Consider the following 25,336-nt stretch of genomic DNA (forward strand, 5'->3'; position numbering starts at 1 on the left):
ATAAGGTAAATTTTATCCCACTGAATTTTTTATTCCAATGTAATGTATTACATTAGAATAAAAAATTCAGTGGGATAAAATTTACCTTCTGCCATGCATATCAACGGATCTGCCTGGTTTTTACCCGGTCAGCCTCTTAAGTAGTGAATAGATAACGTATCATTCGACTGCATATATTGACGTTTTGTTGCGCAGACATCAATTTGCCCATAACTAGCTCAAAAGACAAAAAAAATGAAAAGCACCGAAAAACTTGAGTAAAACGAATAGGTAACATGATATCGGTAGTGGGCATAGGGAGACATATATGTCCGCTAACAGAAACCTCAACTAACCCATCAATAACACAAGAAAAAAGGATGAATTGATTGATTGTGGTTTAATACGGCAACTATTTCATAAATTCCAGGACAAGAACGTTTGACTAATCGAACAGACACTGCTTTGTAAGTTAAACACGCTGAGCCAGTTCTTTATAGTACTTTCTGGTAGAAGCAAAAAAGCCCGCAGCTAGGCATTCAAACCCACTCGGACACATTATTCTGAATCCAAGCTAACCATCAGTCGCGTTAACTCCCATATTCTGCGTACTTGGCGAAGAAGCAGTGGCTACCAAATCTAAAGTCCTTGGTTTTACTCGTTTGGGATCGGACCAATGTCCTCCCGTACTCGAGGCGAACACGCTAGCACGAGACCACTGAGGCAGGATCATGAAGAAATGATCAAAAACATTTTGAACGTTTTCTTTTTATTAACAATTTTTTTACTTGCCATCTCGTTTCAGCAGTTTAATGAAGTTTTTAGTACACGTGACGAAGCGGATTCGAATAGTTGTGGCGTGTGTATTTTTTCCTTAAAATACAGTATTTTCACATGAAAATTTGTGATTTTTTTTTTCAAATTCACAATCCCCGTTCCCCTTGAACCTTCCATGAATACACCCATCTCTCAAAAAAGGAGCTTTGTTGTACCTTATCCTATTGCATGAAAATTATAGAAGAGGTAATAATTAACTTTAGGAGCTCTCTAAAAATGGAGGTTTCTAAAGGCATTCCAGAAAAATCCTTTCAAATCATGGGATCTAATGGGCTTTTTAAACTTGAAGCATCGTCAATCTAAAAAATACCCTATTCTATCCAGATATTTCCTATAAGCCTTGCAAACTATTTGTAGTTTCATTATAATACAAAAATCATACCTATTTTGGATTTAAATACTATATACATGTATGTACATAAATAGTAGGGACCTCTTACGGCTTGTGACGTCGTACTCTAAAATAATTCTTAATTGGAAAGGGTATTTCCTCAAAGATTACAATACATTCCATACGTCGGCGATTTAATAACTTGTCCTTCTATATAAATGATCGATACTTCGAACCAACATTTAAATCTATTTGCGACACGACTTGCCACAAGAATACCAGGTCAGAAATTAGGATAATAGATAGTTTGTTTACCCCTGTTGCCAACAAGATTGAGAAGAAAATGTGAGTATTTTTCATATATTTTATAGCTTGCAATGTTTTAATAGTGAAAAAATAGTAAGACTGTCCATGTGTGTATCTCATAGTTTTGTTGTGCAATTTGCGATGAAAATTTAAAAAAAAACAGATACAAAAACCAAAGAACACAATCATGCATGTGTCTTGCAATCGCTTTACAAAATGCTACTGTAGACAGATTATCGTGTACTTTTCATATTTTGGAATTCCGTTTATCCATCCTCCGTTAGGATTGCACCATGTAAAAGATAGCTTTCTTTTTAGACACTTTAATTCCAATTGATCGTCATCACATAATAAAAGATGCCACCTAAACCAGCAGTCAAGAAAACAACAACGGCGTCCAAACCAGCAGCTAAAACTGGCACAAAACCAGCAACTAAGACTACAGCAACAAAAACACCAGCAGCTAAAACCACAACAGGAGCAACAAAACCAGCAGCTAAATCCGAACCAGAGAAAAAAGAAGAAGTGGCACCCGTAAAACCGGCAATTCAAGGTAAATGACCAACATCTTTATTGCACGAGGGTGGGCCTGGGGATAGGGAAAGTTTCAAAGTTTACAACTTAAGGTAGTGCAGTATTCACGGTCAAAAGAAAAATAAGGTCCAGGCAAAATCTACAACAACGGAAACGATTCAGAGTAGAAATTCAATTTGATACCACAAGTAGTCCCTCTATAAGCCCAAGTTCGAGAAAAGCTGTTATATCCTAATTTGTTTTTCTCATGTAGCGTCTTATATGACTGTGTTTGTAATGAAGAGGAAGGGCTTAGTTTCTTGTATTCTGGGGGTCTGCAAAATGTTGGTAAATACTAGCAAATGGTATTCTTGAACCTTCCCCTACATGCACTTCATTTTTTTATTTGAACCATAATGGATTGACGTTTATGTTTCTTTTCAGTGGATAATATGGCTATTAAACAGTTGTCAGGAGTTATGACAACAGATCCAGAACAGAACTGGTTCAAATCCGGAAAGTAAGTTTGGTTTTTCTACACTATTTCTGCAAAGGCTAGAAACCAATATCCATGTGATTTTCAAAACAAACTACAAAAAAAAACACCAAAAAAACAGAAAAGAATACAAAAAAAATAAACAAACAAAGAAAGAAAGAAAGAAAAAAAATTAAGGAGAAACAGGAAGAGAGATATGTGGACAAGGTAATCTTTACCTTGCACGCGGCTTAAAACACCTTAACCTATAGTTCGAATTCCCTCTAACCCTGCATGCAACATTCGTCCCTTTCATTGGGATATTTTGAACCCGACATATCAATATCCAAATAAATAAGAGGAGGGTTTAAGGGTTAGATCTAGGGAACTATAAAAATAAGACTAGATCACATACAGCTTCTAGTTTTGTGACATATTAAACTTTTGTTGTCATTAAGTAACTGTATATTACATGTTTTATTGACAAATGATTTTTATTTGCAGGTGGCCATTACTATTAGATCCGAGCACTACCGCTTGTACGTTCCTCCGTTATAGGGATACTAACTTACTCCAAGCTGTCTCGCCTACAGAAATGGACTCCGAGCGTATCAGGAAGGCTTTACTGGGAGGTTTGAGGTAAGTTGAAGATTTCATGGAAAAGTTCTTACAAATTTATTGCAATTTTGTTTTTAAACAACCAGATTTTAAAACTTGAAAAGGAAATAGCAGAGCTTGGAACGAATAAATTGGAACTGAAACATGATTTCTAAAAATTTTTTGTATGTTTTAGATATGGCAAGCCCATGGTAATTGATTTAGGAGAAATTGACAGATTTGACTTGATAACAACACAGGTCAACAAAGTTCAAGATGGATTGATGGATAAAATACTTGATAAAAGAATTTTGGAGTATGACCAGTAAGTTTGTTTTTGACTGTTCATTTTTAAAAGGGTGATCCAGTTCCATTATACCATGATAGTACAGAGTTTTTTTTTCTGCCAGGCAAACAGAAAACACAGACGTATTTAGGTTTTGAATGTAACTATAATTGAAACGTGCGATCAGAGACCCTTACAGGTCTCGTGACACTGTCATCTGAATGTGTTGACACTTTTATCCGAATAAGTCGACTGTCACTGAAACTGTAAATTATTGTTTTGTTGTTTTTAAAGAAGTTCTAACAAGTAGACTTACTAAGTTAATAAACTCATTTTGATTTAATAAAGCGATGATTTGTCGATTCATTTTGCGATGAAAATTTCTCGGCTACAAAATAAATAGTTATATGGAGTAGTCTTAATCCGTCAGCCACCGAGTAGAAAACAAAGCGACAAATGATTTTTTTCTTCAAATTCATTGAATCCATTTTTATAAATTTTGTGTTGTAGTTTCAAATCGTTGGTAAAAGAAGAAGACGGAGAAGAATACAAACAATCCAAATTTATGGGAGGAATGGCGGACAAATTTGTATTTATAGTCGTCATGACTGGGGAAGTCCCTCCTCCTGATGCTGGTGATAAGATGTATTATATTTTGGTGCAATAAAAGACTATTGTTTGAGTCCAGAACGAGGGCTATATGTGTAATATTGGTTCTCAGGATATCCTTCCAGCATTTTGATCAATCCATCTTCATTTATATTTTATGTCATGTTTCAGATTATTTCCTTGTGTTCTTTTTTTTCTTTTTCAACTTTTAAATTGTTATATTTGTTTTATACTCTAGTTAGAATTTTAATTGAAATAAATATGACTGTACATACAACGTGTTACTGAAAAGAGGCGGATAAAAGTTACGCAGTTATAAAAGTGCTAATCCGATAGTAAGTTTTAAAATCAACCTTTAATCTGTCCAACGTCCACAAGTTATTTCGAATTTGTCATGAGACCACGGTACCAAAATAAAATAAAGACTATCTTTAAAAAAAGACATCTGCCGCCTTTTCTTGCTTTGTTCATTCCAAATCCAATTTAGGTTTTCATAATTAGTGAACTTTGTGATCAGTGTGCTCTGTTTCGTATTTCAATTATTTAATTGGTACAACGAATCAGAGGACGTTTACCCTACCGGTGCACCTGGTCCATGCTCCCAGTTTTTAGTAGGGTCCGAGTTGCTCATTTGCTTTTGTTACTTTATATGTATGATTTTAGTTACTTATGTTCTTTGTTGTGTGTGTCTGTTTTCCTTCTCTGATCTTTGTCCCTGGATCACATTCTTATGATTTCCGCTGGAGTCTTGGCTCCCTTGATTACTCTTAATTACTCTGTCCATTGTCCGTCTATCGATATCAAGGTCGCAGTAGTTACACTTTCAGTCCAATCAATTGTAGAAATATGAAGTTAGAATGTTCAAATCATTGTGTTGAATTAATTGGAGGTATTGTTTTCCATGTCCGGTCTTTTTCCCTGGATTACATTCGTTTGATTACCGCTATAACCTTGGTTCCCTTGATTACTCTTTCAATACTTTGGAATTCTAAAAATTAGCTGATCAACGTTTAACCAATAGAACGTTAGAATTTATTCCCGATAAGAAATAAACCGTGTTAAATTAACATCTTACTGAAGATATTTGGTCTGTAACTGAAAGTCTTGTTTTCTTTAAACTAGATGAGAATCATGCTACATCAGTGAAATCATGAGTGACTCGCAAGAAGCAGGATTGATCACCCGAGAAGCACTCGATTCCACCTTCGAGTTTTTTGCTCATTCGTGTGGGAAACACTTCGTTACTTTGTGTTATATGTAGAAAAGAAAGTGGATACGAGGAATGTGTCAGAGACATCAAGTTCATCCATACAGAACTTTTAGTAACAACAACAAAAATATCTGTTAAACCAAAACGAACAAAACCAGCAACGGGATGTGTTTGCCGTTTAACTCCGGAATTCCCATTTTTGGGGGTACCTAAATCACTTTTTAAAGGCAGTGATAGTGTTTTTCTTTCCATTAACACAATTTGAGATATAAATGAATCCGTTTTTATATTGTAGCAGTTGTTGTTTTGGGTCTAGGTAAATATTTAGATATTTCTTTCAAATCTGTAGCTTTTATATAAAGGTTTTATAAAATGTGAATTGAATTTGAAATCCAAATGTAACTGAAACTACCAAAATGACATCAACTTTTTATAAAACTCATAAATATAAGTTTTTAGTAAAACACAACTATTCTTCAACCGTTAACAACAATTCGTTTATTAACAAATGCATATTTGAACACGTAACCATTAAATTAATGTTCGGTGCGAGTTATCTCTCTTTATTATACAGCACCATGCAAGAAAAGTCAAATTTTAAAATTCCTCACAGAATCTATATAAATTACATTTTCCCCAAGAAATATTGTCATTGCATAAATCATGATGAAAGTTTCAAATAAAACAGAAGTGTATAGGTATATTAGGGTTGACGATTTATAAAGAGAACTTTAAGAGCAAGTGTTTGTAAGAATCAGACAAAATATAAAAAAAATAAAAAACATGCATGTCAAAAACCCCACCGAGCTGACAATGTAATATCACTCAATGGCACTTTCTCGTTTTGAAAAAAAAAAATCTCTGCATTACTGGCTTTGCACAGAAAAATTTCAATATAATGTTAGAATAATGAGGTTGTTGACAGAGTTATTTGCCCTCGAAATGTTCATTTTCAGTGTATTTCAATGAAATTATAACTCAATGCACCAACATGATCTGGAATATGTTCTTATTTCTTGATTCTGATGGTGCAAATAGTCAAAGTACACTATCAAAATGATGCGTTTTTTCATACCATGTTTCACCTAATGCCTGCAACTTACAGATACTGACACTTAATATGCAAAGCAAGAAAGTTCAAAAGAAAATCGAACTGAAGTCTTCGAAGTCCCCAATCGTCAAATATTCTATGCCACTAATTTTGGCTTGCGCTTAACATCAGAAATGGCACGAATGCGATATGCTCCAACTCGGGTGACTTCCGCTAGAATCTTGGTTCCCTTGATATGAATACTCTTATGTAATGTTCTATGCTAACTGATCATTTTATCTTTGAATGTTGAATGTAAACTTCCCGTTCTCATACAAGCAAAAAACAAAACAAAACAAAAAAAAACACTTGTAGAACACGTATACTTAAGCGGTACATTTTGATCTGGTATGAAGCTAGAACTACGAAGCTGTGACGGTAAACACGGCACTGACCAGCAGCTTACTGTGGAGTAGTAATATATAGTAATGCAAATCATATGCGAATGTAAAATACTGATATTAAGAGTGCAAAAAATCGCTAACAATATTACAGACTTAAAAATGATATCAAAAATTGACTTGCTTTTATAGGTAGTTTTTTCTTTATATTTAATCAATGATATTTGGGAATTCGGTAGTAAAAACTTCAAATCTTTATACTGGTTTGTTATTCTCGAAATATTTCTCATTCATAAATCGATAAGTTCCTTAAAATCGCATGTGAAATGGCTCCATTGTTTTTATTTTTTTAAGTAATGTTGGATAAATTCTATGGGGTAGATTTAAAAAATGACACTCACTTTTGGAACGGTGATGTATAACAAAGTAGAGTCCATACATGTACACTTCAGAACTATCCTGCAGTGGGTGATCAGTCATTTTTCTTTGGTCCACTACGTTAACAACCCAAAATATTTCAGAATTCCTATTTATGACAAAATACCAACAGGATGCGTATCCAGGGCTGGGAAAGTAATGGGAATTAGTCGGAACAATTTTGGTAAAATTCTACTTAAAATTATTTCCCGCAATCTTTGTTAACTACATAGCTCTATACCATTAGACAATTTTCTCTCACCGCCTTCTTCCTTACTTTCATGGATTATCAAGTTACTAAGAGGGCGACCATTTATTTTTTCTTTTTAGGAAGGGGAGGGGGGTAGAATGTAATTGACTTTAAATAAATATAAAACAAAAAAGGAAAATGAAAGATCCCTTCTTCCCTTTTTGTTTGTTTTTCTTATGGCTTTTCTTGTCTTTCTGTTTCTTGAAATTTTCAATCCTGAAAATTTTCTTTCAAATCTTATCCTAGCTCCTCCTAAAAATCAAATGTAAGTTCCCTAATGGGGTATACTGGATACATTTTCACTATCGAGAAAGGTTATTGACTCATCACTATTAGCATGTTTTTTTTTAGGTGAGCCCTGTAAATAAAATATTATCTTTAGAGTTTATAACTAATTACCAAAGTCAAACTATTGCTGTTCACAAAAGTGAAACGAACTATAATTTCTTATAAGTTATACAAGATTTACAAATAAACAGTTTTGTTTATGTTTACCCAAGGGACGAAAAATGACATGTCGAAAATAGATGTTTACACAACAAAATCTGAAAAAAAGTATATCTAAGTTGGGTGTATACTAGCGACTCGGTGATAAAAACGTGTATAAAAAATATAAACTTTTATTTTGGCTTGATGTTGTAAGCTTTTAATGTTCAATTTTCAACACTTTAAAACTAGAAAATTTACCTGTGAATTTAATGCCCGAAGACAAAAATATCTTTTTAACAAAAAACAGAATATTGCGAGATTTTCTGTAAATCTAAACCACTGCCTACTACTAGTAGGCTAAAATTAAAATTAGATGCGTTTCCTCTTATCCTACCTAGCTACCCATATAAAAAATTAGCCTTATCCAAAAAATTCTCCGAGATTTTTCCAAAAAAAAATCTTCACTTCTTTTGACGGTTGTTTACAAAATCAGATGAACTTTTGTTGGAATTTCTTATCCTATCTACCCAAAGCCAGGAGCTAGGGTCGGGTATGGGGAAAAAAACGTTATTTTAAGTGAGGCCTTTTCAAATAAACGAGTGCAATTCAGTGTTGTTTTTTTAAAAGAATTTAGAAATGGATAAATTTTATACAGTATGAAATCAAATACAGTTTCCTGTCAAAATGGTAAGGTGTTTTTTTTAAATATCAGTTTCTTTTGATTAATTTGAAGATATTACAATGAGAAACGCCACAGGTGAAATTTCCAGCATTTCACACTTTGAGAGAGAGGGTCCGTAACTCACACAATTGCGCGATGAGTGCATAATTTCAAGGGAAGTAACCAAGTTCTGATTCAAAGTTAGTCCCAGCAGTATGTAGCTGACTATTTGCATCTTCGCGTATGCCTACTTTTGAAAACATGTTTGCGTAGTCATGTTCTATTTTGGCGCCATTTTTATCGACCACCATTTTACCACCTGAGTCTCTAGGTTCATGTTCAAAATTCGAGGAATTCGAAGGCTCTTCATATTCAGTTTGTTTGAATTTCTCCAGTTGTTCACCATACGTCCAATGCTTTCCATAATTCATTTGAGGAGCACTGCTCCTTTTAGTACGTTCGTCATTTGGAAACCTTGGACTTTCAGTGTTTGATTTTGACCTTTGCTCATATCCCTTTTCCCGGAAGTTACGTTGTGCCTCTTCCTTTGGAAGGACATCTGGCGGTGGATTGCTACCAAATGATTTATCTTGTTCTCTGTAGTACTTTTCGTCCATACTGTCTGATTTGACCATTTTTCTATTATCATAAAAGTCCTGTCTGGAAACAGCATTATCATATGGATCATCATCGTCGTTTGTATAATAATTTTCAATGTTACCAATTAAATCACGACGTGGACTTTTTGGAGATTCTGCTTTGGGAACGAACCCTGTAGGCAACACTTTAATTCCGGCAACTAGATGTGGAGGAACTTTAGCTACAGGTTTTTGTGGCTTGTCTTGCCTACTTTCCAAGTTTGAAACAGACGAAATCGGACCAGACGGCGGACGGTCACGACCGAAACTATGACGTTGTCCACCTCTTGGGCTTTCCGGTGCATCTATTTGTCCAGAAGGAGGTCTTTCACGACCCGAGAAATTGCGCGTTACCCCTCTTGGGCTTTCAGGAGTCCGCCCATCCTGTCGAGGGAATCTTGGTTCAGGAGATAAAGCTCTCTGTGGTTTAGGAGCCGTTGCAGGCGGTTCACGACCCTGATTTCGTAGAGGCGACATTACTCGCGGAATTCTATGATCTTCCCTATTTTGCATGCGTCCTCGATCTTGTCCGTATGGCGATCTGTCTTCATATCGTGGAGAATGTACGTCTTCTATTTCATTGGATCGTTGCCGGAAATGTAGATTAGAAGGCCGACCATTGTCTACAAGTTCTCCAGATCTTTGGCGGTCGTGATGGATTTCCCCTGAATTTCTGTTTACTTTTGCATAAACAGGTTGTCCTTCCTGATAATCGTCTCTTCTTGCATTTCTATTTTCAAAACTATATCTGTTCTGGGGTCTTTCGTCTTTACCAATATTGCCAATATAGCGATCTACTTCCGGTTCATCTTGATAACCTCTACGATCGGGTTCCCGCGTATTTCCACGGAAATGTTCGTCGGTGAGATTAATTGGTTTTCCACCTTTATAAATTCCAAATTGTCCGAATTCTGTTTGTATCAGATCTGGTTTTTGTCCTTGTGGAGGACGATATTGATAACGTGGCTCGTGTTCATCTTGCACATCCGGGCCAAGGCGTCTCATTTCCGGTGGCATAGCGGAAAAAGCAGACATTATCCGAAAAGCGTCACTATCATTTTCTGTGACAAATCCATGACAATCTAAAGCTCTGACACCAGATTGTCTCCTCATTACACACGTTATAATAGTAGGATGTTCCATTTTTGCATAGTTTTGATATTTTTTGTCCATCTGTGAAAATAACTTATCGTAACCCTGATTTAATGAATGTGATTCGTCAATAGGTAAAAATGCATAATGAAACTTTTTATCATTCCCCTTTGTTACCGTAAACCTCACAGCATCAAAAAAGTTAATTGAGTTTTTCTCGTAAAAATAATTTTGGGTATGCCCAGGTTCATCTGTTGGGAAAATCACAGTAATTCCATCCGGGTTAACTTTTAACCATGCACGTTGGGATTTCTTCCCTTTACCAGACGATTTCCGATATTGAATGTATTTTTCATATAATGGTTTTTGGATGGATCCTAAACCGGAAGTTGTTGCTTTAGAAAGAATTGTACTTCCCAAACATTCGACGTTGATCTGAGTTTCCGCCATTGCTGATATGAAGAATGGTAACAGTCTAGGCAATGGTGTTAATGTTACATCAGGACCTGAAAACAGAAAATTAAAAATGAAACAAGTTCTCGTCTTCCCCATTTTTGGTATTCATACACTCCTAAATGGTTAACATTATGCATGGATTGATAGTCATACACAATTTAAATATTTATTAACATTAAAATTACACATGCATTGATAGTGTTATGAAAGGAGACAGACACAACCTGGAATGCTCCCGAAGTCCATGAAACTGCCAGAGTTTGTTGACGACATTTGAAAACGGACTAGGCAGTCTACTGATCTCGCGGTGCCCGATCACTAGCGAAGTTGGAGGAAATTCACGACACTTCTCCGCCATCTTGCAGAATGTTTTTGAGGCTCATGGTATATGTCTATCACATCCATAATTTCATTTAAAAGTTTTGCCATTTTGACTTCTCTACCATTTTTAGGTGTATATTATTCTACTCCTTTCAATAAAAAAAAACTTATCAAAAAGACTGTTACTTATTTCTTTCTTATTGTACCAAAAAAATTTTGTTCAAACAAATGCAAGTAGATTGCATTATTGATAAATGATTTTCACCCTACAAAAGACATCTGACTTCAGAAAAAAATGGATAATTTAGCTCACGGACATGCAAAATCGTGTCCCGTTTATAAATGTAGACATGCGCATGATTGTCTTCATGTTCAAATAGAAATGTCAGTGACTGGCGAATGCATATACAATCCATAAAAAAATATTGTATACATTTTACTTTCATTCACGTGACATAAATAATCATGATTTTGTGACACAGCCACTTAAATGACTGCAACAAAAAGAAACATTCTATACACATCACAGTCTTGATATATTTTTTCCTCTTCATTAGAATGTCTTGAGTGTTGACAATTAAAACCAAGTCAAAAGCCAACACTAAACTCGGTCAGATTGTATTTCCTTCCCTCTCCATTCAAATCAAAATTATACCAATTGTTGGGCATATAACTTGTTAGTATGGAAGCCGGTGTTGGCAACTCGGAAAAAAAATATGGTGTCGTAATTACGACATCCTATTTCAAAATTACGAAATAATTATGTCGAAATTTCGACACAGGATATCGTAATCACAACATAGTAGTTTTTTTTTCAGATTGGAATTGAACTCGATTATTCTGACGAACTTTATAGTTTAATGGTCACACGGTTCTAAGCACGTTCAGTTCTATTCATAGCAAAAAAAAATAGGTAACAATACAAAAAGTAACTAATACCCGGATATTAAAATCCAAAGAATGATGCACATGATACAATCACCAAGATGTCATACAAATTCTATTAGCCCGAATGGATTGAAGCTTGCAGGTCAAATTCATGGTAAATAGTGCACAAATAACGTCCTTGCTTAAGAATAGGTTTTAATGCATGTGTCAAAAGGTTACATTTTGTTCCCGAGTAACCACAAACATGGTTGAATCAATGGAATTATACCGTAAGCAAATTTTCTAGACAGGTGTTGGGTTTCTTTGTTAAAATGACTGCAAAACAAGTGTCACAGTTCTACATTTATACATGTACGTGTATGTAACATACCGCAGTAAATGTATATACTAAAGGTAAAGGTTAAATTCATGTAAATGTATGATGAAAGAATTGTAGTTAGTACGCTATAACATAACACGTATCCTTATTATGGACAGTCGGCCCCAGAAAATTATCCTACTCTAAATGATTTCTGTAAAAAAATATTCCATTTAAGCTTTTATTGATACCAACTTCAGGGGACTCTGACAAGGGGGAGTAGTATCAAGAAGACAAATATTATGATTGTAAACCCAGTCAAACTCGCTAAAGGCACCCCCCCCAAATGCACTTCAGCAAAAATTCAATCTTTATCAAATTGTTTTGGTTACAATGTACCAACACTTCATTAGAATTTGTTAGAAATCTAACAAGAAATTGAGACTGTAACCAGGCGATAAAACATGGGGGACGGACACGTCAGTCACAAACTAACTGCAGAACTAGCTTGATATAAATATATCATGTCTTTGCGGTCCAAAAACACGTCAAAAGATGAAATAAAGATCATTAGAGTAACAGTGTATGTATCTACGGCTAGTCAAAACCGACAATCCGCAAGTTTTTGGGTTATAGTATTATCAACAGATATTACACTATGGTATATGTTTAACCCTAAATTCCATAGCCTGACTACACTGGCAAACGTCATATGTTAAGTAGATCCTAGCCGACCGCGAATACCAGTTATATGTGAACAGATATACAAATATTTGACCAAAGTGCTAAGTCATTCAAAAGTCCTTGAAAACGGATTGTATTTCTCAACTTGGAGTAAATAGACTCGTCTGTTCTTTAAAAGTAAACGCATTTTTTGTACTTCACCAAATATTATATGGTCCAATTTGGTATGTATTGAAATAAATAAAGCATGTAGTTTAAATACACAAACTGTTACTCTGACCAGAAATCAAACGGAACAATTTATTTTACAGTTTCTGTCTTGAATGCGACTATCCTTTGCTTTTTTAAAACTGGTTTGTAAATTCTAATTCCTGTTTCAAATAAGGTCGTTTTAATACACCAGTGTGCTTTATAATAAATATTTTAATAAAAAAATCTATGAAAACTGATAAAAAGGTTTCCAATCCCAGAAAGGCGTATTACGAACAAAAACAGTGTCATCTTCGTGGTTTGGTTTTTTTTTTTAAATCCTACCCATATAAAATATTATTTCAATGTATTTTACATTCTGCAATGTGGTTTAATACTTGTACCATATTTCCGCAGATTGGGTTATTGACGTCCCTGAATATTCTAATAAATTATCTCGCACGGGAGGTACATGAAGTATAACTGTACGTTGATGCATGTATACAGCCGGAACCGTCTAAACAGCTACGCATTATCAGACGTTAGTTAGACGTTAGACGTTAGTCGGACGTATTATTTTTCGTTTACAATGTAGTAATGAAATGGTCAAGGTTAAACGTCTTATGGCAGATACTTCATGCATTTCATAGCGATAACGATTAATCAAAGTAAGAGACCCTGCTTTATTGTAGATGTACAAACAATATGCTTCAGAATGGATTTTAATATATGTAGGCTAAATTCCTTGTTGCGGTATAGCACAATGTATGTTCAATAGTCAAAACCTGACTGTTCACGTATTGGCCAAGGCGGATCTTGAAATGTATTTTTAAAAAAGACATTCTGCTCCTGAAAAGCTTGGATTTAAGGATACCATCTGCATGCATTTTTTTGCGAAATCGTGAGTCAAATCAGCAAACGTTTTATCTAGAAAAGTGGTCCCCCATTGTTTGCAATTAAAAGCATGTAGCTTAAAATGAAGCTTTCATTCAGAAATATAAATGTTCAAATAAGTTAAATACGTGTATAAAAAAGGTCAAAAGGTCAAAAATGTCGTTGTTTTGACCACCAAGAAGACATAATCACTCATTAGCATGTGATCCGTCATGAATTTTAATTATGTTTACTTTAAACAATGGTGCATAAATTAAAATTTAAGATGAATGATACTCTGTTAATGATAAGACACGTAAGTATGTTCCGACCTTAAATATTTAAGGTGAATATTTGTTCTTCAAAAAGGTTTAAAGGCATAAATTTTTGATACAAAAAACTTAGTACATAGTGCATACACAACTTTGCCGATAAAACCATTTAAGGACGCTTGAGTTCTTTTGATTCCAAAGCATCTCTTAGAACAGCTATACATGTTGAAGTAAATGGGCCATTTCATAAGCAGGCACATAAAATAAAACAATAGAGCACAGTACGTGCCTTCTTAAATCTGATGTAGAACGTTATTTGGGGACATATGGGGAATCATGTACCAATACAGTTCAATAATTTTACATGACCACTGACCCGTGCGGGTCCGGGTGTCAAAAGAATAGGCCTGCAGCAGCGCTAAGCTTGTCGTAAAAGGCGACTAAGTAGTGCTCAAAACCTTAGCCGGGGGCTAGGGCGCTCTGCCCACAGAGCAACTGGTTTATGTGCCCCATGTGGTGGAATGGGGTACCCCTGGCGTATTACATGCTGGGGTTGTCAGGCTATAATACGGAAAACCTGACCGCAAACCATAGTGGTTCACCGTGTTGTGAAAGATGCCACGTTCCTTGCGTGTTAAAAAACCCTACTGTGGTATTCTCCCGGAGTAGGAAACATAGGGCTCCGCCACAGGAGGCTAAATTGCCCGACTCTACCCACCTCTCCCTAATTCCAGTGGTAATCAAAATTTGTCGACCCCATTGTCCTTGTGTCCCATCCCTTTTTTCATTTCATAATCATTTCATGTTCATTTTATCATCCATTTCATGTTGATCGCCTGAATATAGCTGAAATATTGCTGCTCGAGCGTTAAACCCCAATAAACAAACAGACATACATGACCACTTGTTGTTATTAATTATTATACACACAAGCATTTATGTAATAAAAACTTTAATCGAAAAAATGCTTTAAAATTAAATGTCACGAATATTTCGAGTGGAAGTCAAAAGCAATAAAAAAGCTAAAATTTCAAGTCAATATAAACAATAAGCATACTCCACCTTTCTTCCCGCGTGAGAACGTTTCCTTACATTAACTTGTTCTCAACGTTCATCGTCTTACTTCAAACATTACCAGCTTATACCAACAAAATATTTGGCCCAAACAAAAGTTTTTTCAGCCAAGTTTATACATGGTATATCCATTACATTGATAAACCCTGTAATTTCTATGTTAATCAGTTACTGTATCCGTCCATATTGTAATTATATTCCGATAAACGCGTCACGGATGTAGATTTTATTGGGATATAATTACAGTGGTATCTTGGCTTAGCCCATAGTCAGATTCTCCGTTAAGATGTGATGACGAAGTAGATTCCGCTTGTTGATCAAACATGTAAATAAAACGTTGTCAGTGTATAATGCCTCTTCAAAGACAATGTGAAGAGTTTTGTCTGAAAAGATTGAGCATAAATTTGAAGTGATAGGTCTTGAAAGTCTTTCCCTAAGACCCTCAGATACAATGGACATGGATTATTTAGAGCCACAATGCTTACAATATACATCCATGACAAAAAGAACAATTATATGTTTTAATCGTACATATTACCATTTTAAATGAAATCTTATATTAAAATACTAAAAAAATTGATTGAACAGAAATTAATAACAAAGATGATACACGAGGTACGTTGTGACAGACAGACAGACAGTCGGAATACCGGTATAACTGCTTTCATAACAATCTCGTCCGCAAACATGTAAAACTTCCTTGTTCAGTACGTATTACTCCGCTAGTTTATTTGCTCTGCTATACAGGACGTGAAAAAATGCACAGAGCATGACCATTACTCGTTACCAACGAAGCTACTTCTGTTCTGTGGTACAAATTTGCATGACGAGGCGGGGTTATGAAATGAGTGCAGCAGAGGTGTAAAACTTTAAAATAGCGAATATACCCTCTTTGCATGAGATTGGTCTCATCAAAAGAAAAAAAGAAAGCACGTGACAGTGAAATGTATAATGGAGACGACCTTATTCAAATCTAGGCACCCAATAATAGGAAGTCAGACAAAGTCAAGATATGGCAAGGTGTTTTCAATAAAATATATTTTCATATTGATCTGAGGGTATACTGCACTGTCTACACTGGGTGACTGATTAATGGGAACTGTGCCATTGAATGGTTTAATCCGTGTAAGCCAAAGAACCCATAATGATAGATACAATGGCATGTTTCAAAGACATAATATCTTTAGGATCACCCGCTTTTAATTGTATTTTAACTGTTTACTGACACATTGTATAGAAAGTTGAATGACAGAAAGGCAGGTTTTTCAGACAAAACAAAGAATGATAGCACAAACGGCTTAGTCATATGCTTTAGGCATATATGCCTGTATTCATACAAGAACCATTAATTCTTCAGAAACACCAGTCGAATGAGCAAATTATAACGACCGAATAGATCATCATATTGAAAAAAAAAACATAGATTTGTGCCAAAAATGCATCTTTTAGACACTTCCGCGGTCCATCTTAGCCTCTGTATAAAACTGGATGAAGAATTTGAACTATGATAGTCCTGTATTGAATCAGCTCATGTACAGTGTCGAAAAAATGTATTTCTTGTAAACTACTTTAAAAAAGTATATACATTAAAGAAAAAGCAGAAAAATCCCACGGACTCATGTCAAGAGCTCAAAAGCCTGTATGTGATACATGTAGCTGTATTTGATATAACTGATGACCACAAAAATTACATGCATGGTCATGTACACATAAGACATCTGACAAACCGTTGAGTCCGCTCAAAGTAAAAGAAAAAATGTAAAACTAAAATTAATAATTTAGTATTTTGTAGTCAGAGTGACACTACATACCAATAACGAATGGTGAATTGTATAAAATTAATATAAGATCTACATCTACGACAAAGTGTATGAACAAGTCAAATTTGAATCATACAATTATGTGGAGAAGCTTACAGAGCAACACTACGCACCACATACCATACAATCAATTTCTAAGACACTGTGAGTTTTAAGAAAAACAAATACTACCTATATGTAGACGATAATACTTGTCCTATACTTAGCTGATAAAATATGAATTATCATCTCAAAAAATTTGAACATACCAAAGATCGCAGGATGAAATGTCATTTCACACAAAAGGTCATGTTATCATTCATATCTTCTAAAGACTCTCACGGAACACACCCTTCCAACTTCAGATAATTTCATGCAGCGAAATCATAATTGTTTAAAATATACCTTATGAAACAAAGCATAAAGCATGCTGGTAAATAAAGGAACACCCTTTCTATATAATGAAGCGATATGCATATATAATACTAGAGCTGGGGATCATCAGAGTTGCTAGTCCTAACTAAAGACATAAGGTTCCTATGTTAAAAATTGCATAGGTCAGTTACACTATCACATGGACCCACCTGCACTAAACAAGTGTCCATGAGGTAAGGTCACAAAAGGGCTAATAACTTGCAAGGTTGTTCAATTGCAAGTGATAAACATAGCCATTAGGTTTTATCATTAAGTTCAATTCTTTTTGTCGCATTAGTACAAATCTACCAATGTTGTAGATTGTACCTTAAGGACAGCGTTGATATTTGATTATTCTTAAACAAGTCTGCTTTAGCCAAGAAGAAGCAGATGTCTTCTTGCTAATTAAGATTCCGTTCATGCCCTATCATAGCTATATTAGGCTAAACTAACATGCCTATAATTTCGCTGATATTGATCATAAAATTTTCTCCCTAATGCTGATCAATTCAATATTCATTGACTGTAAAACGACTACAAAACTGCTTTATTCACACCAGGTAAATTTATGACCTCTCAATAAAATTACATGGGTTTAATACATCAATAAAGAGTTGATAATAAAAGGTATAAACCGATTGGGTAGTGTACGGTCGGGAATTCGATCCTTGCCTTAGACGGTTCCTAGTAATGAGTTAAATCCCTTTCATAACTTCCGTTCACATACGGTTATCTTGCAGTGTCAGTGTGACATTAATAATATATTTTACTAGATCAGGCGTCAATGACTCAATTCAAAATACTTATCTTCCTATTTAAACCTGTTTACTTCTGTTTACTTTTGTTGAAACGCTTTAATTTGGTTTCAAAATGAATATATAAAGCTGTGACAAATTTAATGTACAAATGTAAATTATTCTTATCTATTTGATTGAATGTTTTGAATACTGAGGGAATAAAATATATCTTACGTAACCAAATGTTAAGCCGATTTAAATCCATAGATCTTCGAAAGGATGGCATTGGAATCTTTAAATGTTCTTTCTTTAATTGATGAATTTAAGTTTTAAGTTTCTAGGGAAATATAATGCAATCAGGTTCCCGTCAAAGTGAGTTGTTTATTGTTATTCCATAAATCAGAAAAGTCCAATGGTATGCTGTCTTAATTCAACCTGGAGTGTGATATTTAACAAATTAAATAGAAGTGTACTTTATTGTCACCAGCTATCAACAAAATATTTTGCTCACAAAGACATAAAGCTTGGTTTATTCTTCTGTCGACCGAACTTCATTTTCACGTATCCCACAAGATACATTTTTGGAACCTTCTACAGAAATAAAGTTTTATCCTGACAATTCATGATCATCATATTATATAAATATTTTATTTAACTAAATTCTAAGCAACATTGGTATGCTGGATGTGGTTATCATATATGCTTTTCCCAATCCCGTAAACGTTTCAAAAGTTGTATCTGCATATAGATTTTCAGCTGAAATTTTGGAAGTGTGGAAAGCAGTTACATACTTACGACAAATTTTGACTTAGAGAAAAAATCTATAATTCTTGATTGAGTTCATGGCTTAAAATTTCTTAATCCATCATGATGATATCCTTTAGGGAAAGACATAATAATATATAGATATTACTCATGTTATAATATGACTAGATTAAACTTTTATTTACTTGCTGTTAAAAAGCAATTCCTCCAAAAAAACAAAAAACAAAAAAAAGCAGTGCACCACAGCGACGACAGTAGAAATAAAAATTGCGATATACCACTAGGACATAATTGTTTTCCATTGTGATAGAAATATTATTAAGTTAGTATCCTAAAAAGATAAGATCAAATGGTGAGAAATTAACATCATGTTGGATGTAGTTGTGAAAACAAAATGAATTTCTAGGAAGCGTTACAGATTAAACAAACTATGTTTAGTCACACAAATGGCTGTATCATCGAATTTCATTTTGATTACTATCCCAAAACTCGTCCTGTTCGTTGTGCCTTTTTTGTTTTTCTGTTTCACAATTTAGACAAAATGTACACTCGAAGGCTAATGCATGTATAAATAATAAGCATTTGAATTATTAGTTCAGAAAAGCCGAGTACTTTATCCGTTAAAGAGTAAGGTCTAAGATCTTTTGAGAAGTGGTTGATCCAGAACAGAGGTAGAGGTCTGGGTTGGAACACCTCACCCACAATGAAAAATGAACAATTTTTTTGAGTTGCTTATCTGTGCTAATTACGGCAAAAATGAGCAAATGATATCCCGAACCAATCTATAACTTTCTGCATTGGATCCCCCTTAATTATAAATTTTTGAATCCATACCTGTCAATGCTTTGGGAAACTGAATCGACATTTTTCCCAAAACACTCAAGATGGGAGTGAACATATACACTACACATGAACATATATCATATAAGAGGGATCTACAACACCCTTAACATACTTTTCTATTTGATACTGCTAGATTCAATTGCGTTTAGCTATGACTATCATATACTATACATTAATTTTCCTTTATTCAGAAATTTGTATGCAAGTAACCACCTCTTTCTAAGATATATATATATATACACCAATTCGTTACAAAAACGCAGACATTAGAAAGCCTGTCACGCCCTGAATATAACTTCAATGTTTATATCTTTTAATCCGGAATAACCTTTCAGAAGTGATTTTGCATTTCAATCGAAGCACCAACGACAGATCAATAGCTTCTATCATTGCGTAATTAAATCGCAAAAAACAAAATAATTACTAATTGTGCTGATTCAATGTGTAAACAATGTCATTCCTTACCTTATGAAAGTCCAATTGTCGTTAGAATTGACACGGAAGAAATGAGAATATGTCTTTTTAAGCTCCAGTAGGCTTACATCGATTTTTCTTCCATTCACTGCCAACTATTCATTCTGATTATCACAATTTTACAGGCAGAGAACTGAGATTGTTGTAAATTTAATTTGCTCTACGTATGAATCTTTTTATTGGCGGATATTAGTGTTATTATAGATAAAATCATCTACAGGTGCAAATTTATAGAAGTTCTACAGGTAGACAAATTCTAATCAACAAATTACGTTGCTTACCTGTAATTTCGGGTGGCGAGAAATCCGAAGAATGCTCTTCCGGTTTTGATACACCCAAAAGCAATAATTATATCACCTATTCCAGTGTTGTTTTTTTTTTAAAGTTCGTGTTCAATAGAAGTTGTGTGGACTCACATGAGAGATTTTGTGTATTTAAATATATCGCCAAGCATGTCGACACACCTGCCTTTAAAAGGAACTAGTGTCAATAAATAGCCTACATTAAGTTTACTGCCATACGATCAATGGCTATTTACAATAGCCCTTGAGAGTTGTTAAATAAAAGTCGATTTTTAATTCACTTCAATTTGTACTTTAAAATCCCATTAAATAAGATTTCACAGGAGTAAGAAGCACTGCCAGTCAAGCGTGTTCAACTTTAAGGGTCACGAAATGTTCATAGAAAAAACAATGATTTTTTTATCCGTGATATTTCCCGCATGCCGTCATGAATTCGTTTTATCCATAACAAGAGGCACAATTCAAATTTTTTAAAATTCAATTAAACGTACTTTTTATATATTCATAACAGCCATATTGAATATTTACGAAATTAATGGTGAACGAAAAATTTAACTGCAAAAATTAAAAAAGAAACGCGGTCTAGATATACACACGAATGTATTTGCAACTCTCGGCCTTCGGGTTATGAAAAACATTCAGATTGATAGGAAATATGTCAATCATCAGAATAAATTGAATAATAATTGCCATGTTTGACAATAAGCCGGTCACGATATGACAGCTTTAACATATTTCTTTAACAAGATTTATACTTTTAAAAATAAACGTTTTTTCGGAGAACAATCCTACTGAATTCATACAAACATATGATAATAAAATATTGGGGTACTCTGTAAATTGTATATATGGCGTAGTTCTAAATTTCGTTGCAGAATTTACGCTATCTACTCTGAGAACGTGCCTTTTCATCGTTCCTTTTCTGTCTCTGTAACAAGTTATTAATTAGTCAACCCCTCCAAAGTTTGCATTAAACCTCTACATTTTTGTGTGGATAACTTATACTGTATGCCATAAAATTTCGACAGATTAACATAAGGAACATCTTTGGATGAGGCTTACATTTTCAGAAAAATAACTCCATTTATTTCTCCGTTTTTTTTATGCTCGCACGGGTTTTAGTACGTGTACAATTTCAATATACTTTTTTCGTTAAAAAATCAGTCATTTCCGAAATGTTTTAGAAGTACATGTATGCATTTAAGTACTGAATAAGGTAAAGTAAAAACGGATAAATATTGGTCGCAATCCCAAGATCTGCTTGTAATATGTTTGTATGCCGTTATGAAACGCAATTTCATGAAATTAATTTGAATTTACAAAAAAAAATAAAGCCCAAAAAACCAAAAAAAAAAAAACAAAAATGAAACAACAAGTAAAACCGCGTTTACGTAAAATAGACACGTTACAAACTGAAACGACAAATAATCTCATGTGGTAGGGCGGAGGGGGTAAAAAGAAAGAAAGTATCTTTTTGTCGTTGTTAAGTTTATTTATCTGTATTTGATTGCGTTTTAAATGACAAGTCTGGGTCATTTCCCTTTTACCATTATAATACATGTACTACCATTATAATGCTAATAACGTATAGTATCAGTCTTTAAAATAATTGGACAGTTGGTCATTCATGGTCCGAATCAACCTTATTGATAGTGTAATTTTCCCATACCAAGGAATAAATAAATAGGATTACTATATCTTTAGACAAACGAATTATGATAATAAAAATTAACAAAGCGGTAGATAGAAAAAAAAACTTTCGTGATTTTTTTGTGGATTCGTTAACAAAATATCTCAGTACTTAAAGTATTGTTTAATATTGATACACGGGACTATTAGTAATTTGAATAATCTGTATCTTTGCATTGCTGGGTTTTTGATGTGCAGGATTCAGATTCATCAAATTTTGCCCGATTCTTACAAAGATACCAACCTTTTTAAAATGTCCACTAAGTTAAATATAAAAAATACCACTTATGGATATTGAATCACAATAATACGACATTGCTATTGACTAAGCAATAAACATGTGATTAAAAAGTTATGAAATACACCTTGCAACGTACGAAGAAAAAACCTCAACTTGATTAGATCCTTGATTAGATACAATCTGTGTATTACACATACCTTTTTCCTCTCGGACTTCCGCCCTCGGACAATAACGACTTCCTATTGACCCATTTTCCTCTGATTTCAGACTTTGTCTAAGTCCTCCTCCATTGTGCTGTTTACTGTTAGTCTGTCCCATATTTAAGGTTTACTGTCAATTATTCCAGTTGATGAGAAAATACATAACGTATAAATAAACTACTGCTCACACAATTTTCATACATGTAGCTCACATCTTTGTCAAATTGGGGTGACAATTGAATGCAGTCGAACTCAACCGTCTTCCAAGCTTTTCTGCAAGATACGAGACAAGAAACACTTCGTCAAATATTTATAATCTTTGTACAGAGGGATTATATTTCCATACAGCAAATCGTAAATTGTTTTATTTAATTATCAGTCTGCGTTTTGTGTTGATCGATAACAGCCGTAATATTTCCTCGGTAACCATTTTTTTTTCTGCTTAGAGAAATGGACATCATGATTTTGCACAATGTAGACATTTATGTACAGTCATGGGAATGATTTGATTGTGATTATTTGCAGCCTTTTTTGTGATGTAACATTTTAAAGTGGTCAATATTGCACGAACACGTCGTTGCCAAAATTCCAGTTCTAAATGTGAACAGCGAAAAAAGTGCAACCAGATAAAATACACAATGGAAAGCGTGCATGACTGTTTTTCCCATTGTTGCTCGAGTTTTGTTCCTAGAATGGGAAATTGTTTCATTGTCGATTAATATTCCGAATAAGTAAAAAAACGCAAACAAAAACAGAAAGATTAAAAAACAACAACAAAAAACACCAAAAAAAATATAAAACTACAATCAAAAACAAAAACATATTTTGACTTCCGGTATGTCTGTAAATTATTTCAGAAAAAAAATTAACGTTATTCTTTTAGCGCACACGTACCTGTAAAATTTTAGATACAACCGTCCCGTTCAGTCAAGTTATATTGCAGATAGTGACACGATTTGAGCTTTCAAATTGGTATGATCGTGTTTGCCCAAAAGGGTCCGTATTTTCATTTGTAGTTTATCCAGAAATATCTTGATTAGTGCTGTATTCAAAAACACTATTTAGGAAATTCTACAATGTATAATGAACATGATTTATTTCTTATTAGTGGTGATGACTATTTCCCATTTTGTTTCAAGATAACAAGTCAGAAGAAGGAATTGACCACACGATAAAAAATAAACTGCGAATTTTTAGGAGTTTCAGTTGCATTGTATATTTTGTAAATTCAGGAAAAGACTGTATTTAACTAAGAAACAGTTTAAAAGAATTGAAAAAATAAACAAAAAAAATACAACTTTTTTTTACTCTGTAGTTTAAGGCACGGACCATTTTTATACTGAGGGGAGGGTGGGTTTATTTGAGAAAAAAATATTCATTTTGAGCAAACAAATATTTTTACTCAGCCATGGATAGAAACCCTTCTGATTCAATATTCCCCAATTTCTAAACAACAGGAGCCTATTGAGCCCATTTTCGTACTCTAAAAATGTTTTCGCGAAAGATTTCGCATTATTTCTATAAAGTATCGCGTTATTAATAATAACGCAAAGAAACATTCAGTCCGTGGAAATGAGCTCAACTGGCTTTCGTAATTAAGAAAGTAGATTTCAAACTCCGGCTGCTCGCTGCTGAAATGTTTTCTAACTCAACATTCAATTAAGTCTTTGGTGACAATTTCCAATGAACGGTTTCGGTCGAATTGGAGAGGAGGCAAAGAAAACTGCTTGACACCAGTGGTTAACCCCTTCTCTCACCCACTACACGCCATATAAAGAGAACTCTGAGACGGGTCGGGGAGGGGTGGTGGCGGTGCTCCATTATGCTCGAACAGTTAGGGGATCTCTGTAAATCAATCGAGCAGTCCGTGAACATATACTCTCTGAGCTAGTCTATATACTCTCTAAGCTAGTCTGCACCGAATTGGACAAATAAGTTACATGGCAAAGAATTGACATGATTACCATATGTACATGTATATTGCCATAATTAGAATCAATGAGTTGCAATAAAGTTAACAAAAAAATATTACTTACTATTAAGATAGATCTCAATGCATGACTATCCTTCAACAGAAAAGACAAATCTAGAACTTCTGCATAAATTTAGAAAACTATGTAATGAAGGATCCGAACATCAAAGGCGACGACGCATTCCATCAAATTTCTACATATTTACTTTAATAACAAGGGTGTAATCAAAACATGTAAATTGTTACACGGTAAACACGAGGCCGCGGGGATTTGTACATTTGAACCGGAAATATTTTTTAGACCAGAGGGCTAACTTAGGTCATACACAATGTCACAGTGTGTCATAGTTAATTAAGATACAATTTATTGAAACTGTTAATTTATTTTCTGTAGATCTACGTGTAGTTGGGCAATTATGAATAAAAACAATAGAACAAACCATAGGACCTAACAATGGTCGATATCGGCCTCAAAATATATATATCATGAATTATAAGTGGCCTTTTAACTACCTTTTGCCCTTTGCTACATCGTGTTTGTGAATTATTATATTTTGCATGCAAGACTTTATATAAAAATATTTTCAACAAAACGGGAATCCGACCCCGACCAAGGGCGGATCCAGAATTTTAGCCGGGGGGTGGGGGGGGGAGGCGCACAGTTAAAATTTTTTTAGGTTAAATTTTTGAAATATTCTTGTAGAGTGGGTGCGATGTAGATATTTTTATGCTAAAATTAGCGAGAAATTAAAGTTTGAACCTAAAAGCGCCTAAATCTAACAAC

General features: G+C 34.3%; 2 protein-coding genes across 4 annotated transcripts; one reads left to right on the top strand and one right to left on the bottom strand.

The window, feature by feature from the left end:
* The first annotated feature begins 1,262 nt into the window (after window positions 1–1,262).
* Window positions 1,263–4,373, top strand: LOC148606463 (IQ motif and ankyrin repeat domain-containing protein 1-like). The gene is made up of 6 exons (XM_088544111.1): window positions 1,263–1,492; window positions 1,772–2,006; window positions 2,411–2,486; window positions 2,946–3,080; window positions 3,235–3,363; window positions 3,835–4,373. The coding sequence occupies exons 2-6, from the start codon at window positions 1,811–1,813 to the stop codon at window positions 3,989–3,991; spliced, it is 693 nt and encodes a 230-aa protein (XP_088400237.1). The 5' UTR covers window positions 1,263–1,492; window positions 1,772–1,810; the 3' UTR covers window positions 3,992–4,373.
* A 1,187-nt stretch (window positions 4,374–5,560) lies between these two features.
* LOC148606464 (uncharacterized) lies at window positions 5,561–20,747 on the bottom strand. 3 transcript variants are annotated; one of them, XM_088544109.1, is made up of 2 exons: window positions 20,430–20,747; window positions 5,561–10,567 (listed from the first exon to the last, which is right to left on the bottom strand). In XM_088544109.1, the coding sequence occupies exon 2, from the start codon at window positions 10,509–10,511 to the stop codon at window positions 8,502–8,504; it is 2,010 nt and encodes a 669-aa protein (XP_088400235.1). In that variant the 5' UTR covers window positions 10,512–10,567; window positions 20,430–20,747; the 3' UTR covers window positions 5,561–8,501. The 3 variants fall into 3 exon arrangements, with proteins under 3 accessions (XP_088400235.1, XP_088400234.1, XP_088400236.1); XM_088544108.1 differs by lacking the exon at window positions 20,430–20,747 and adding an exon at window positions 20,140–20,395; XM_088544110.1 differs by lacking the exon at window positions 20,430–20,747 and adding an exon at window positions 15,105–15,256.
* Between the last annotated feature and the right edge of the window lie 4,589 nt (window positions 20,748–25,336).

Source organism: Perna viridis, chromosome 9 (genome assembly GCF_037379345.1).
Source record: "Perna viridis isolate PV_CMFRI_1.1 ecotype Kerala chromosome 9, ASM3737934v1, whole genome shotgun sequence".
Classification (NCBI taxonomy): Eukaryota; Metazoa; Mollusca; class Bivalvia; order Mytilida; family Mytilidae; genus Perna; species Perna viridis.

Excerpts from the sequence above, each read along its gene's own strand:
- LOC148606464 (XM_088544109.1), bottom strand. The coding sequence starts at position 10,511 with ATGGCGGAAACTCAGATCAACGTCGAATGTTTGGGAAGTACAATTCTT.
- LOC148606463 (XM_088544111.1), top strand. The coding sequence starts at position 1,811 with ATGCCACCTAAACCAGCAGTCAAGAAAACAACAACGGCGTCCAAACCA. Across the intron at positions 2,007-2,410 it reads CGTAAAACCGGCAATTCAAG|TGGATAATATGGCTATTAAA; the intron begins GTAAATGACCAA and ends GTTTCTTTTCAG. Across the intron at positions 3,364-3,834 it reads AGAATTTTGGAGTATGACCA|TTTCAAATCGTTGGTAAAAG; the intron begins GTAAGTTTGTTT and ends TTTGTGTTGTAG.